Raw genomic sequence first — 17,806 nt, forward strand, 5'->3', positions numbered from 1 at the left:
GGACCTCGCCAAGGCCTTTGACACCGTAAAACATGAAACACATACTGGGTGAAATATCGCACATGAACCTAGGCGAGAAATTCTACAACTACATTAGAGGGTTTCTGGCGAACCGGACCGCCGCCATACGCATAGGAGAGCAATGCGGCGAACCCGAACGACTCGGAAATATTGGCACCCCACGAGGGTCAGTGCTCTCGCCATTGATCTTTAATGTGGCGATGCACAGGTTGTCGGAGAAGCTCGCACAAATCCCATCCGTGCACCATGCCATATGCGCGGATGATATTACCATATGGGTCCCATGTGGCCACTCATATGGTGCCTTGGAAGGAATTCTTCAACTAGCACTGACTACAACTGAAGAATTTCTTAAGCCAACTGGACTCGCACTGTCCCCCACTAAATCGACTCTAACGCTCTTTCACACCCGACGAAATTCGGGCGAAGAGGAGCAGCAAGTAGAGCTCAAAGCTGAGAACAACCAAACGATACCGCAAGTATATACGGTCAAAGTACTAGGGCTAACGTTAAGCGCCAAGGAGGGCCACAACAAAGAAGCACTCAAGCGCCTTGAAAAAAGCACGAACAATTTTTCAAGAGGCCTGCTCTCTTGTTGACATTTTTCAATCGCCAACAAGAGAGCAGGCCTCCTAGAAGACAACATCATGAAGGCGTATCACGCCTTTCTCGTAAGTCACGTAGCATACGCGTTCTCGTTTCTGAAGTTTACGAAGGCTGAAATCAAAAAGGTCGACTCCATGCTTCGCAAGGAACTGAAAATGGCACTCGGCTTGCCCAATAGCACAAGCAACGAGAAACTCGAGCAACTAGGTCTGCACAACACAGCCGAAGAAATTTTTGAGGCACAGAGAGTGGCACAGATCACACGCCTGTCGTTGACGCAGGCAGGCCATCTCATCCTACGAGACGCAGGCATTTGCCCAATTTTTCAACCAGAGGAAAAAACACAACTTGGAAATGACGTGAGGAGACACATTAGGGTTGAGCCAATCCCCCGCAACGTTCACCCTACGTTCAACAAAGGGCGAAGGAAGGACAGAGCGAGGGAGCTCATAAACAAGGCAAAAAACACAATACGCACGCGCTATTCGTAGATGCCGCCCGCTACTATGACAGGGAGGCGTTTGCCATTGCGGTCGTTGATATAGACGGAAACCTCATAAACGCGGCAACCGTCCAAACAAGCCATGTCTACGAAGCAGAGGAAATGGCGATCGCGCTAGCCTTGCAAAGCTGCCAAGCCTACTCCACAATATACACAGACTCTAAGACGGCGGCACAAACGTTCGCGGCTGGCCTAGTAGCTAGAAGCACTGGAAAACTCACCGTCAACGTAATAAGAGAGTACGAGAGCAAAGAAATCCTTGTTAAGGACGAGAAAGCTCAAATCTACGTATCCTCGTTCCCAGCCCACATGGGACAGTTACCGGGACTCGACCACTGCAATCCCAACGAAGAGGCCAACCGCCTGGCGCGTGAGCTCACACGCCGTGCCGCGGACAACGACCCCTCGATGAGTGAGCGGTACGAGAATCTCTGCAGCCAGGACAAAGCACTCACATACCACGAGATCACTTCACATCACCGGGGACAAAGACGTGCCTTCCCAGCACCGTACCCAAAACTTAACAAAGCACAAGCTCTAACTCTTAGAAGATTGCAAACACGTACGTACATAACACCATCCACCTTACACAGAGTCGACCCCGACACACCACCCACATGCTCCCTATGCAACCATCCCTATCGCGATTTCGAACACGTGCTCTGGCTGTGCCCTACCCATAGCGCAGCACAACTGAATACCCAAGAGGCTTGGCAGGAAGCCCTCAAGAGCAATCAATACAAGCTGCAACTACAGGCGGTCCAGAGGACCCGGGACATCGCTACAAGCCTTCGGCTACCAGCGCCATCCTGGGTGGAGCCTCCAGGTTGAATTAGGGGCGAATGGCCCTTTCTCAGCCTCCTCAGGATATGTTTAAATAAAGTCAATCTCTCTCTCTTGCGATGTTTGTCAGAGTGCAGTCACAGTTATTTCATTATGACATCCCGAATTTTCAAGGCTGTGGAGTCGCGATGACGTATGGAGTGACGCCGACTGTCACTTTTCATGTTCCATTAGTAATATCAGGGCATCGCTTTACTAACTGAAATCAACTGCCATCGCCAAAAACCCCACTCCCCCTTCTCCGTAATGAATGAATCCTCGACCACGGGGCGACAAAAAATTCATTGCAAGAAACAACAATCTTGACACATAAATGTCTGACGTTTTAACTTTCGTCTCTGCTTTTTTCTGCTGAAATGCAATTTACTCCTAGATTTATTCACGAAAAGAACCAGTCCTTGAATATCTTCAGCAATGCCACTCCAAGTGATATTGCGCCGATTGTTCACATTTTTACCCGGCGTATGACGAGTGAAAAGTATAAACTACCCTACGCCTAATAAGAAAATTGTATTCCCGCCCTGCTACCCCACACTGCCCGAAAAATCAGGAAAATGCCCTACAAGTAGGGTAATTATTTCGCGGTTCACAGTAATGGTCGTATGGTATGAAGAGTATGATGTTAATTCATTGCAAGAATAAATACAGCCCAGATATCGCTTGTATGGCACATTCGCATCAAGCGACGAACATACGTATCTCGGAAAGCATCGACAAATGTGTTTGTAGCGAACAGGCTCACTATACCAGGAGGAGCCCTCGGTAGCGCTTAAATCGTGAGACGCTCAATATCAGCGGCCAAATATTTAGGGTCTCATTGTAAAAGAAAAAAGGGGCAGTGCCAGAACAAATACAAAGGACGAGAATAAGACAGGACACGTGCTGTTGTGAGTAGAGCGCATGTTTTGTCTTATTATCGCCCTCTAAATTTGTTGTAGCGGTTCCCCCCTATTACTTTGGTGTAAACCAAAACCAACTTGACCACCTATCTGTGATTCTGTATTGAATGGTCTCGCCTTGAATTGGACGAAGCTTTCTATGGCAGTGATCTTGCGCTTTAGACAGCATGTCGATTTTCTGACGCCGTTCCGGGAGCACGCTCAGGAGCAGCCATTGGCTTGTCCGCGTAAGCTGCCGGTAAGAACTTTCGCCTTTCACTGTGCGTCCCATTTATAGGCTATGGCAACAATGTGCAAGCGAATTTATAATTGCGAGATTTAACGTCCCAAAACCATGATAGAGTCACTAGAGACGCCGTATGGGAAGGCTCCAAAAGTTTTGATTACCCGGAAATCATTGACGTGCTGTCGAATATAGATACACGAGTCTTTAGCGTTATCGTTTAAAGTGAAAAAGCTGCCGCCACTGCTAGGATTCAATCCCGGTAGTGGCGGGGTCAGTCATTGTGCTGAAATTTTTTTTGATCACGAAATGTGAACTATCCTTCTCTCGCACTTTAGTTTCATCAATAGGCATTTTTCATGGGTATACTATGCACCATAAGTAATCACACGTTTCGAAAACTCCTGCGGATTTAGCAGGTTTGTTATTTCAGAAGAACGTGAAATGGTGTAGAAAACTCGCCCAAGACTGTTTAATGAGCCTGAGAGCAATATAGAAAAACCTAGTCAATTATATGAAACATTGCGAGTGTATCTTAGGTATTTTGCCCAGCACTTGTAGTTCAGAGCGTGTCATTTGCACGAATACTTTGCTTGAGCCCTCCTGTATAAAATCAATTTTCTAGTTATCAACAACATTTGTACTTTAGGCAAATAACTGCTTTTCCTCTTTATCTATTTCGGCTTTTCTCGCTCCATGACAACTCTTTAACGAATAAAGAAAAATGGGCAAATCGTACCTTCTATTATCGTTCCGTTTCTCACAAAAAGCTCAACCTGGCCCAAGAAGTGGTGCACAGCTGCGGAGATCACACCGTTAATTTTGTTCTTAATCTTCTCCTCGAAGCGGTGTCGGGTGATAAAGGTGATGAACTCGACCACCAGGTTGCTTTCGTTGAGCTGGTTTGCCCTGAACGTCACCGAGGAGGCACGGGAGATCACGTAATCGACGTGCAGGTTATTTAATATTCCTCTGAAAATGAGGGAAGAAGTACGAATTAAGAGGGTTGAACCGGGAGTGAACAGCATCAAAATAATTTTCGGCTATGCTTTTTCATGGTGGTGCCCTTGGGGCACATTTAGGTAACGTCACCTTGTCCTGATCACTTGCTTTGAGCTGGCCTGCTTAACTCGCTCGCTTGTGTATCTTGGTATACACCTAGATCGGTACAGCAGATTGTGCCCCTATGACGAATATGAGAGTGAGTGAGTGAGTGAAAAATTTATTGACACTGCCTGGCGGTATTTGGCGGGGTAAGGCTATAAGCACCCCAGTCTATGTTGACGTGTCACCTGTCACATGTGGCGATTGAATGCCTTTATCTACGCGGAAACTTTGAAAACATAAAGAATGCCCCTCCGCGGGGGTCAATCTAGAGGCTAAAGTGCTCGGCCGCTGACCCGCAGGTCGCGGGAACGAATCCCGGCTGCGGCTGCTTCATTTTTGATGGAGGCGAAATTGCTGCATGCCCGCGTGCTCACATTAGGGTGCACGTTAAAGAACCCCAGGTGCTCGAAATTTCCGGAGTTCTCTACTACGGCATCTCTCATAACCATACAGTGGCTTTAGATTGTTAAACTGCACTTATCCATCAATCAAATCAGTTTGAATATGTGTTAAGCAAGATTAAGACATGACACTCGTGAGAGTTGGGAGCTCAAAGTAGGAGACAAGCTTTCGCAAAGGTTCTGCACAGACTCTTACTTAACAACCACGTGCTGACACCGCAACAATAAATGCACTACATCAGCAGTTGTGGCAACGGTGCATCTTTAAAGTCTTTTTACAGCAGAGACTATCGCCTATAAAATAAAGCAATGAGCATGATGTACCTTGGCGGATGCTCTCCTTGGGCCGTTGAGCGCGCGCTACACCTCTATTCGCCGCTGACACACGCGAGCAGACTGAACGGCGGCGCATGTTAGGAAGCTCGCGAAGTCATGTTTTCAGGTCCGGTTAATTTCATTATTGCTTCTCGCAGGCTTTCACAGGAAGGGGAGATGAATACCAACGCGAACATAGCAGTGTGCTGTTTTCACAGGGCTGTGAAAACATAGCAGGTTGTCTTCGGTTTCATCATGTACAACTCTACTTTTTTTATGAATAATTCGAGTTGCATCTGCCTAAAAGTAGCTGCAAAACAACAAAGAAGGTAGATACAATAAGTCCACGTTCTTTCGACACCCTGTGTGTATTCGTCAGGCAGCCTGTCAGGGCATGCTTCCAGTTCGGTTCTTGCATTCGAGTTTGAAAGTATTTGTGGTGTATTTTCTGTTTAAGGCCATTGCCGTCTCATCATTGGCATGCCGCAGGAAGTCATAATGTTGTCTACCATTCTGCATATGAAACGAAAAAAAAATCAGTTTGTACTTTTTTCAATTCTCATTAGTCGCAAGAAAAGAAAGAACTCACAGGTTCCCTTATAAATTTAACCCAGGCGACTGAAAGGTGAAAACCACGTCTTAAATGCAAATAGATTTGTTAGCCGGGCTATGTCGGGCATCCGGCGTTGTTTGCGGTGGTGTCTGCGCGCCGGCAGGTGTTATCTCTGAGCTGTCACTACTTTTCCTATAGCAACAATTGCGGGTGCGTACGCTTATCCTCGCCCATGGATAAGCGCGCTTATCCTCGCCCAGTGCGAGAAAGTGTAGGACCGGGTAGATGTAGTGCTTCGCCGATTTTTATTTCGCCGTTTGCTCTTCCACCTCCTTGCGCCCCACTCTTCCATCCGCTCGCGCCTCACTCGCGACCGTTCATTGGCTGGGCGCCTCTCAAGAACAGCCGGATATGTGTGCTTGAGACGCCGCTATGAAACGCCAACACACCTCCGAGAACGCTGGCGCCCCACTCTACGCCTGATCGCTCCTCATTCTTGACCGTTTGCTGGCTGGGTGCCTCTCAAGGTAATGGCAAAAGTCGGGGAATGCACCTTGGTGAAGGAGAATGTCTGACGGCAACGGTACCCTCTCTCGGCGCAAGAAATGCATTCGCATTTCCTCACAATTCTATTCCGAGGTGGCGGCATTTTTTTCCCTTCCATTCAATGTATTTAACGTTTCTTGCTTCCCTCTGAGATATTTGTGCACCTAACGGCGTTTCCCTCCTGCATCAAAGATTGAAGATAACGCTTAATTTTTGCGCCACCGTCCAGCTGCTTACGCACTCTCTGTGATCCGTCCATTTTGACCATGCGAACATGTAATATGATGACGTCACGTTATGTGACTTTCCAATATATCACAAAGTTTTAGGATCTTTCGCGTGTATATTGACGTCTTCACGTAATGATGATTGCTTGCGTCACTCGTGTTGACGCCGCCTATGTGATCGGCGGACGCCGCCAGCGACCAATTTTTCCGCTTTTGATGAGGCATTTCAGGTTTTCGCCAGCACACTGTATGGTTGTTTCACGAAATCGCAGCTACCGCTGATGTTCGTTGAAGGTGCATGCACTAATTAGGCATTATAATTGGTCTATATTGAGCAGCAGAAGACGTGTATGAGATCTCGCAACTTAATTCTTCAGGATGAAAGTGGAGCGTTGACGGCGGCCTGCGTCTTAGCCACCAGGTGCGAGGACTCTCTCAGGTTCTAGCACGCACCTCCAGCTCCGAGTGCGAGCAGCGCGAGAGGCGGAGCGCTGTTACTAAGATATGATGATGCCAATAATGAAGGTGCTACAGGTCTCTTATACTGAATACGTCTTCAAACTACATCCGAATAAGTAGCTTTTATTTAGAACCCAAATACTTTATAGATTACGTTGTGTGGAGGCTCAAGACTACCTTACTCATTTGCAAGCATGGCAATAGACCTTATTCAAGGCATCTGAGGACCCCCAAATGGTGCGTGGACAACTATGCATAAAGTGCGTACGCTGCTGTTCTGGCGCGCACGCTGCTCGTTGGTGCCGTGCGATCACGAAACGAAAAAAAAAGAAGCACGTCGCTGCTTTCTGGATATTATTGGGGGCGAAGCTCCCTATGTCATGGTTCGTGCGTCCGCGATGCATGAAGTGATTGTAGTAGGTAGCCACCTGCACGACCGGACTAGAGGAGCAACCCACGCGCACACCTTTTAATTGCGGAGGAAACCCGCGCACATCAATCTTAAATAAAAAGATAATTGTTTCTGATAAAATAACCTACAGAGACAAGTATTGTTAACTTACTCTTCAATATTATTTGCCTTAAAGCTGATGCTCATAAAAGAAACCATTATCAGAAGGACGCACTTTGAGCACTATTTGACCAGAAAGGGTTGCCACGTTAACCTCACTGGGCGTAACCTGCTTGGTTTTTATCAAGGTTCAGCGAAGTTTGGGCTGCAGTGCCATGGATATATTGAACTAGTATATTCGAAATGCCCACGGCCTATAGGTGGGGCGCCGTGCAATCCAAGATGGCTGTGGAAGGTTGATCAACCCGTGAACTCGCATAAAAAAAGATATGACGCACGGAAGTACTCCCCGTGCCATTTTCACAGGATGAACTCTCGATTTTCAAATGAATGTATATCGAACCAAAGTACTTTCCCAACTAACAGTAACTGCTGAGTGTTCACTACCCCATTTCTCGCCGCAGTGGAAAGGATGGTGGTGTCAGCTGATTGACCGTGTATTAACGATGCTTTGCGTAATCCTGTACGCGCTACAAAGAACTGCACGGATCAGAATCCACGTATGAGCTAAACGGCACTCCGAGATCATTTGTGCAGAGCCCTCCTGGCGGGTTTGCCACAGTAGTTGGCCACAAGCAATTAGTGCGCCATCGCGGTTGCATAGAAACGATTGTTTAATGTAGCGATGGTTTGCAAACATATTACGCCGTCGTTACTTGTGCTGTAAGGATCATTTAGCTGCTTAATCAACGCAACACAAGAATTAAACTTCCCATTCTATAGCACTTGTGTCAGAGCCATGATCCCTAACAGTATCTAATTAGTGCCATGATCAGACTCTAATTCCCTGCACTTTGATGTTGCAGGTTTCATCAGCGCAACTGAAACAAGGATATCGAAACGAATACACGCACACTCTTTTGAAAAAGTTGCGAAAATTTGTGGAACAACAACGCCGTTCAGACGGCACCAGTGAAGTGCAACAGAAGTTAGCGTGAACTGTAGTCGTCACTGCATGTTTCATTGCTCTAACCATTTCGCTTCGCTGGTCGGGCTCGAGTGTGTTGACGGCATGCAGCGCTGTGTAATATCCACTGTATTCAGGATACATTCAATGCACAAGAAAAAGTATGCCTTTATTTTTAGGTCGCTCAAGGATAATATGGAATAAATAAAATCAAAGTGACTTACGATCATGAAAAACAAAACGCATGACACGACGTCAAGTGCAACTCTCTGGTGGTGAGCTAGCACTGATCATTCATCGTCACTATCACTCTCAGTGCGTTGACAACCATCTACGTCCAGTGAAAAATACTCTATGTCAAGACAGTTTCTTTGAACATCACTGCTCAAAGTGATCTGAAGAATTCTCTCCAACAAACGACTATGAGAGCACCAACAACGTGTTCTTCACCTCGCACAACATCCACAGGCGTCACTAGCCACGTTTATCTGGAGGCGCGGAAATCATTTTGCTCCAATACCCAGCAAGAAAGGAATCGCTTTCAATGTGCTGCCATCTATCAACAAACGTAGAAAACAAGCGTGCAGCACACGGCCGGGCTAGACTGCACCAGCGCACACGAGACTAAAAAGCCGCCAAAACATCGCCCAATGTTGGCAGTATGAAAACTATTCATGATGGTTACCCTGTGCTACCAAGCAAAACTAGCGCCTTGGAGTATCCAGGAACTCCCAAGTTCAAGTGCTACGAGGTTGTGGACTGGTGTTTGGTGGTCGTGGTTGTTGTTGGCAGTCTTGGTAGATTCGAGTGCTGCGAGTTTTGTGTGAGTGAGAGAAATACCGTTTATTTGCACCCGTCTAGAATGACGGGGGAGGAGGCTTCGGCCTCTGCCCCCAATCATCCCCCTAGACATCGGCCGGAATCTCTTAGGACTCGGCGGCGGTCAGGGCGAGACCGATGACTTGACGCTGTTTTTCGGCGTCACGGCTGTGTAATAAGGCCTCCCAGGATTCTACGTTTCTACTTGGATCATTGTAGAATGGGCAGGTTCATACCATGTGCGCTAAACCCGCAGTGCTGTTGCAGTGTGCACATCTGAAGTTGAACTTTTCCGGGTGCCATTTACTGTACAGGTGAGGGTTTGGAAACACCCCGGTTGGCAATTTTCGCCACATAATTTTCTTCTTTTTGCTCAGCTGTTTAGCTGCCTCTGGTGGAATTTATAGTGTGTGGTGATTTCCTGAAACGTTCGTAGTACGCCTCTGGTGGAGAGGGGCTGCTCGCGTGAAGGTGGTGGGTCAGCGTCGATCGACTGGAAAGTGAGCCCTCGGGCGATCGCGTGCGCCTTCTCATTCCCCTTCAGACCTTGATGGGCCGGCGACCATACTAGTGAGATTAGCTCTGCGGGTACTGGTGCTTGTCTTAGAATTTTGGCGGCTGTAGCAGAGATCCTGTCCATTTTGTAGTTTGTAATAGCTGACTTAGAGTCACTAACAATCACTCGTGCGCCTTTTTGAGCAATTGCCAAAGCAATAAAAAGTTCTTCTTCCTCTGTGGTGGTTGTGTTCTTTAGAGTGCAGCACGAGACCAGGTCCCCGCTCTCGCGAACCATTATATAGCGCTGTGTATGTTCCCTTTCTTTCGTATTCTGCAGCGTGCGTGTAAAGCACGCAAGATCGACCTTCAAGTTTCGCCTGCAGGGCTACAGCTCTAGCTTTGCGTATGCCTTCATGAAACACCGGATGCATGTTTCCGGCAGCGATATAATTTTTAGTCTTGCCCTAGTTGATTTAGGTATGCTAACTGTTTGTCTGGAACACTCTGTGGGCTCGAACCCCAAGCACTCCATGATTTTCCTCCTGGTTCTACTTCTCAGACGTCTTTGGTGCTGTGACATCATGGCGGCTTCTATTAGCTTATCTAACGTGTTGGAGACACCCAGCCCAAGAAGTTTAACCGTAGAGGTCTTCGGGGGAAGCCCTAGTGCAGTCTTCATGCCTTTCCTTATAATGGCTTCAATTTGATCTTTTTCTGCTCTACTTAATTTAACATAAGGGGCAACGTATAGTACACCGCTTATCACGAAAGCTTGAACTAATCTTAAAAGATTGGCTTCCTTCATTCCCGCATTCTTGTTAGAAATGCGCTTAAGCAGGCGGCACGTCTGGTTCGCACTAGCTTCGAGTCTCCGGATAGTTTCAGTGTTTTTTCCATTTGCTTGCATGCGCATCCCTAGAATTCTAATACTGTCTGCGGTTGGAATAGCATTACTATTCACTCGTAAAGCGATGTCACAACCCCTTCCGAGGGGATTGTTTGTTTTCCTTTTTTGCGATGGTAGAAAAAGAGTCTCTGATTTTTCTGCCGAGCATTTTAACCCTAGTGGTTCGAAATATTGTTCGATAGTATCTGTAGCCGCCTTAAGTGTGCTTTCAATAAGTCTGTCACTACCCCTGTTTATCCACAGCGTCACATCGTCTGCGTATATTGTATGATGCAGATTTTTTGATTCCTTGCAACTTCTCAGGAAGTCCAATCATCGCTATATTAAAAAGAGTCGGAGAGAGTACAGACCTTTGTGGCGTCACTTTATTCTCTAAATGTGTTGGAGCGACTTCCCTCTAATGCTGATAGTGGCTGTACAATTTGAGAGAAAGCCCCTCAGGTAGTTGTATGTCTTGACGCCTACGTTTAGCGCACTTAGGTTCCTAAGTAAGGCTTCATGTTTGACATTGTCAAACGCCTTCAGACGTCCAGACCCACATATACTTTGGTGTTAACAGTCTTTTTGTCTATTATCTCCTCTTTTAGCTGTAGCATAATATCGAACGTGGATAGGTGGGATCTGAAGATTGTCACAGTATCAGGGTACAGGTTTTCATCTTCCATGAACCTAGTCAGTCTTGTTTGGATGACGCGCTTCATCAATTTTCCTACACAAGATGTTATGGAAATTGGTCTGAGATGTTCAAGACAGCTTTTTCCCTGGCTTAGGAATGAAGACAACATTGGCCGTTTTCCAAGCTTGCGGTATTTCTCCCTTGTCCCAGCATTCTTGCATATAAGCTGCAAGTCGACGAATGGAGCCGTCAGCAAGATTCTTTAGCACTCTGTTGTTGATTTTGTCTGAACCGGCAGCCGCTTTTGTTTTAAGTCGGTTAATTTTTGTGAGTATGCGAGGAAGGTGGTTTTGTCTAGAGAACACTCGATCTGCAATCTCCTGTAGGAGCTATAAATCAAGGAACAAACAAGCAAGCCCATTGCGTTTGTTTTATGTGTGCGTGGTATGTTACGTCGCAAGTGTTGATGAATCAGCAGTCCGAACTTCTACAGTAATGGCCGTTTCGAATGAATCGTGTTGCCCATTGGTTAACTGTTCGCCCATTGGTTAACTGTATGTGCGTGTGTTTCTTTAACGTTAACTGCAGCAGTGTCACGAGGCTGTGTAATGGGCAAGCTCTCGTGTAGGATCGCGTAAAGCAAAAACCACCGATGACATAACCATCATTGAGAAATTAGCCGATGAGACCATTTGCTTCCACCGAATCCTTAATACTGAATATATTTCAGAAACCCCTAAAAGACAAATAACAGACAAAAACACAGTATGCATAACTAAAAAGAGGTTAGCAGGTAGAACGAACAAGTGAATACGTGAGCACTGCATTGAAGTAAATGTTCAGTGGAAAATAACCCTTATCTCATCATAGCGGGACGCGGTTCTTGCAGTGGAGGCTCTGCAACCAAGGCATGAATGCACTCACGCAAATGGTGACAGCGGTGATGCGGGGCTCGCACCTGATGTGACGGAGTAACGGTGAAGACGCACTTGTACAACACGGGAAGACTGACGAATAGGTTGAGACGCTCACGTCGTTGACTGGCACGAAAGGAAGTGCCGGGCTGGTCAAGGTCAGTGACCTTTCGGCGTTTGGCAGCCGCAGCTCGCACACGAAGCCGGAGACGTTGCTCGACCAACGTCAGAAGACCTGAACAAGCCTGGCCCACGTCAGGTGGCGAGAAGAAGCTCTGTGTCCAGGTGGGAGCCCACAGCGACCTTGATGCAGGAGCTCTGCTGGCTGCCACTCCCGCGGTCTGGCCACCTTCATCACTAAGTCCCGACTCAGCCACGTCTCTACTTTTTAGTCGCCTCGTTTCGGCCTCTGCCATTTCAGCCGCAGCTGAAGCGTCTTTTGGTTTAGCTCTTCAATTTCCTTTTCCTTCTTTCTCAGTTCCCTTTCAAACTCAATTTCCTCCTCCCTCTCTTTGCGAATGCGCCTCTCGCGTTCCTCACACCAAGCCAGCATTTCCTAGCCTTTAAGACCCATGCGTCTTGCCAACTCTTCTAGGTCTGCCCTACTCATGTTCTTGTTCTAGTGTGGAGAGGTAAGTGGAAAATGGTCTCGTCCTGTCGCGGACAATCGAAACATGCCGCCATTTTTTTCACTTACAGACGCAACACCAGGACCACCCATTGGCACTGGAGATTTATTAAGAGATAAAAGCAATGCTCATAACGATGTACAGAGTAATGTACATATATTATTAGAAATAAATTTTGGAGCTCCGAAATGTACTATCCTCCATGGCTGCTTGCAATACCAAGCATTGAATTCTCAAACCCTGACGCCATTTTATTCTGAACTGTGAAGGCGCGTAGCTCTTGCGCTAAGCTGACTTGAAAAGTGAAAATTCGCCTGTTCACGCGGCTCGCGCTTACAGAAAGTCGTCCGGCCCAAATGCATCGTTCTTGGAAGCGAAAACAATAATAGGGAGACAATACTGAGCAGTCAGCACTTACTGTGAATATCATATACGATGACGTGGGAATGGTGCCGGTGTGGTGTTTTCAGATTACGCATATTTCCATCGCCTACGAAAACCGCCGAGCTCCACCGCCAATATATATTTGCAATGAACAGAAAAAACTACGAATCCAGTAAGAATGAATATGCTTAAGGAGAGGGAAAAGAGGTCGGCCGGGAAAGCGTGTTTTTGGCGCAGTTTATGTGTACAAGTAAGTTGAGTTACCGTGTTTATTTAAGCATAACGTCACAGTTTGCAGCAGTTCCTGTAATATGCGACACCAAATCATTGCCGTCCACTTTCGCTGGCCGCATGTAAAATACTAGGACATATCACGACTCACGCGTGTATGCACACGGCACAGGTTTAGTAGAAATGTGACGGTGTAATATCACGAAGAAAAGACACATGAACAACGAAAAGTGCGGATATACAATAAGTTAAACTGCAACATGTATTGAGGGTCGTTTGGCGAATGTGTGCCAACGTGATCGTAGCACGGTAAAGTCTGGCTCTGGCTGGCACTTTTGTCCGCCTTCTTAGAGCTGTATGGTTATGGTTTTCGCTGCTCACCCGTAGGTCACAGGTTCGATGGTAGAGGCCCGTGGGCTGGAGCACGTCAGTGCACGTTGAAAATACCAAAAGGTAAAAACGTTTCGGGCACCTCAACCGCGGTGTCTCATTTTAACATCTTGGTTTTGGAACGTAAGACAGCCCCTAATATTATGATGTGGTATCTGGTGGCAGCATCACATGGCATTTATGTGTTCTAAGCTGAAAAGTATGGAATGCCTGCTTTCCATTGGTGCCTCTACCAGTGAAAAAAATGATAGTTCATTCGGTTGCATATAGTGTGGTGAGATATGGTATTACAGTTTTCGCTTTTGCTCAGAGCGCTGGAAAACGTGCATAGACAGTTTGCTTCGAAATATTAAAAAAAGGATGGCTTATGGTAGTAAGGTAGATGCCACTAATACTTTTCGTAATTTAGCTTTTTCTATGTTCCAGGATTTGTTTACTAAAACAGTTGTTCTGAGTTACAACTGGTGTGATGACTTTGAAGGGCCATATGTAACGCGTCAACCCCTGAGAGAAAAAAAAAGCGTTTCACGCTACCCCAGTTTTCTACCAGATATGGAGAAGCACGTAGAAGTTTACATATTCCGAAATTTTTAAAAGAACTAACTGAAGAGTTTTTCCAGCTAGTTCAAAAAAGCAATTGAAGAAATTACTGTCTGTGGAGTAAAATCACATGGCTATGGTCTACTTGTATGTCACGTATGCTCTGGGTGCCTCCTTTGTTCTTATTTTTTATTTACTGCCCGTAAGAAGCAATGGTGCCAATCATTAGTCTGTTCGTTGGCGAAAAATTTGGCGGATTATTATTATTATTATTATTATTATTATTATTATTATTATTTCTGGCGCTTTCACAGCGCGTGGGTGTTACGAGTGCCATACATGACTGACAAATGTAATTTGCGTGTGGCGCAAGTCGGAGAGGGGTTCTAGCGCTACGGTGTCACCAGATGAAAGCATAGGTTTTACCATGCCTGATGGCAGTCAGGGCATGTTTCAGTTCGACTGAGCCAAAAGCCACATTTAGAACTGTCGACATTTCTTTCCATCGCTCTAGTAAGTACCTGATGAAGTTGCTTTTGCAGTGTGCTATACGCTGTCCGTACTGTCGAGGAATGTCTTCTCGACGCTTCGCAAGAACACAGCACAAATTAAGAGGCGAAGAAAAGCGTGATACATGCGTACAGCCAAGCTTGGGGTGGGAAGTTTTGCGTTTAATTTGCTAACATGGCAGTTCGAGGTGTTGATTCACCGTGCTTTCCACAGACAGCGCCACTCGCTGCCTATTTTTATAGAACGGGGAAAGTACCGCGACCGTCTGGCCTGCTGCCATATATAGGCCAGCGCTGCTGAAGCTGCGGCGCGTCAGTGTTAGTCTTACGCGTAGTAACACATGTTTTACACATTGCACGTGTTTCTGCAGTGCTGAATGAAGCATACCGACAATTTAAATTGCCTACACGCGCGTGCAGGCTTACTAACACATTAAAGAAATGTGAGCTGCGTAGTATTTCGCTGCTTGGTTGGCGGCTTTTATTAAGTACGAAGCATTTGAAAAAAAACTGCTGCTATTTCGAAGGGTCGAAAGCCACCTGCGACTTCCCGCTTTCCTGGCCGTTTCGTTCATATGACTGTAACGAAAATTGTATTATATTCCTTGACTACATGGTGAATATAAGGGCAGATCATGACTTGAAAAAACGTAGCATGCACGTGGCACAGCACACAATTTACTGGATAATGACTTGGTGCCGTCGTGGCCGCTTCATTTACGTTGTATATACCGTAATTACTATGACAGGACAAGTGTGAACGGAGAACGTGACTTGTCTTAACGTGCAAATTATGTCACTCATGACATGTACAACATAATTTATTTGACATGGATTTTGTTTGTCGTGGCCGTTTCGTTAAATTAATAAGGGCCGACATTGCTGTCATGAAATATATACAAATAATAAATGTAAATGACAGGCGGTAGCATGAAGAAAACAAGGGTACATTGAAGGGCTTGTTTTCATTGTAAGACACTACGTTAAGAAGAACTGACAAGCGATTCCGCTAAGGAAAGTATAGGGAATGTTATTGGGAGTAATTGTAATCTAAAAGGGGAGATAGAAAAGTACACGAAATTAACTTGCCTTGGAAATTGCCTCGAAATTCACTTGCCTTATTTCTGAATAACGTGTCCTATGCTGTACCAAATGAAACACCATGGCCCAAAAGCATCCTCAACTAGACCCTGTATTTACGTTAAGGGAGCTGCATTGTGCTATAGCATCATGTCGTCAAAAATCGGCCTCTGGACCGGACGGCTTTACGTACAATATGCTAAAGAACCTTGGGTCCACAGACACAACTATTCTTTTAGATATTTACAATAATCTATGAATGCAAGAAATTGTACTCGAGTCTTGGAAGTCTGCACGTGTAATTCCGATCTTAAAACCGGCTAATACGTCCTTGAACCTTGAATCCTTCTGTCCAATCAGTCTGACAAGCTGTCTATGTAAGGTAATGGAAAAAATGATTGATGCGCGACTTCAATGGTGGTGCAACAGAACTGGTGTATTCTCCAACTACTTAACAGATTTTAGGAAACAGAGATTCGCAATGGATGCAATACTGGACTTAGTAACGTATGTGGAGCATGAACGCGCCTGTGGTAGTTTGACGGTCGCAGTGTTCTTAGACATCAAAAGGGCATTCGACACAGTCAGTCACACTCATGTTCCGCTGAGTATGTTGGAACTCGGACTGTCCGGCAGGTCTTTGCAGTGGGTATCTAAATTTCTATCAGGTCGCAAAATATTCATTCAGACGAGCGAAGGAAAAAGTGCAGAACACGACGTCAGACAGGGAGTGCCACAAGGAAGCGTACTCAGCCCTTTTCTTATCAACTGTGTTATGGCTGATTTAGTTAAAAGACTGCCTTAGTGGTTGTAATACTCCTTATATGCAGATGTGTGCATTTGGGCATCTGCCACGGAGATAGGGTAATTCATATTGCATCACAAGACGGAATAATTATTATCAACGACTTTTCAATAGAAAGAGGAATGATTCTATCGCACGCAAAGACAGCTGTATTGCCCTTTACCCGTAAAAAGTTAAAGGACTTCAATCTCAATTTAGAAGGAGAACCACTAATGATTGTAACGCAGCATCGGTTTCTCGGAGTAATACTTGATAGACAGCTATCATGGGCACCTCACATAAAGAAACTCGAAAACGAGGTGAATACGCTAGTGAATATACTCCACAGAATTGCTGGGACATCAAGGGGTGGATCTGTATCATCCATGCTCGCTGTTCACAACGCTTTAATACGACAAAAAGTTGCATGTTCTGCAGCAGTCTCACACGGCCTTTCTTGCACTTCAGAGGAGTGACTTCAAAGACTATTAGCTAGGGGACTGCGCGTCTGCATAGGTGTTTAACGAGCGACTTCCAGCAGCCTTGTCATATCAGAGACTCGACAACCACCCTTTTCAGTCATGAGAACAATCGAAACATGCCGCCATTTTTTTCGCTTACAGACGCAACACAAGGACCACCCATTGGCACTGGAGATTTAATAAGAGATAAAAGCAATGCTCATAACGATGTACAGAGTAATGTACATATATTATTAGAATTAAATTTTGGAGCTCCGAAATGGACTATCCTCCATGGCTGCTTGCAATACCAAGCATTAAACTCTCAGTGGGTGGCATTATCAGAAAGAGAGACATGTTCATCCAAGCTGCTCAACAACTAGCGCTTTATCAGATACACATGCGGTATCTAGGGTACATACACATTTACACAAATGGCTCAAGTACTACAACGTCTTCAACATCGGCATTTATCATACCACAGCTCAATATTCAGGAATCGTTTAAATTATGTCGCATGACGTCATCTACTACAGCTGAGCTCTTCGCTATTCTGTATGCTCTAAAGTTTATAAACTCGGCAGCAGACGCTAGAAAATGGGTACTTCTCAGTGACTCACAGGCCGCATGAAGATCACTCTCCAGTACAAACAGGACAGTAATAAGTGATAGTATGACATACGAAACGCTGAAAGAGCTCACCAAAGCAAAGAAGGCGCAACAAGAAATCAAATTTCACTGGATACCTGGCCATTGCAAAATTCCTGGAAACACGGCTGCCGATGAAGCAGCACGACAAGCACATCGTAAAGACGTTACTGTTTCTTTACCGATTTCGAAAAATGAATTGCGTAGTATTACAAA

The 17,806-nt window shown here is 45.8% G+C and overlaps 1 protein-coding gene across 2 annotated transcripts in view; it reads right to left on the reverse strand.

Annotated features, from left to right (window-relative positions):
- The window catches only part of LOC119178633 (uncharacterized), a 187,265-nt gene that overhangs the window by 58,385 nt on the left and 111,074 nt on the right, over positions 1 to 17,806 (reverse strand). For both annotated transcript variants that reach the window (XM_037429853.2, XM_075870330.1), the window contains exon 3: positions 3,834 to 4,066. In XM_037429853.2, coding sequence (XP_037285750.2) covers positions 3,834 to 4,066 — 233 coding nt within the window. The remainder of the gene's footprint in view (positions 1 to 3,833; positions 4,067 to 17,806) is intronic.

The sequence above is a fragment of the Rhipicephalus microplus genome, chromosome 1, assembly GCF_043290135.1.
Source record: "Rhipicephalus microplus isolate Deutch F79 chromosome 1, USDA_Rmic, whole genome shotgun sequence".
NCBI classification, from domain to species: Eukaryota; Metazoa; Arthropoda; class Arachnida; order Ixodida; family Ixodidae; genus Rhipicephalus; species Rhipicephalus microplus.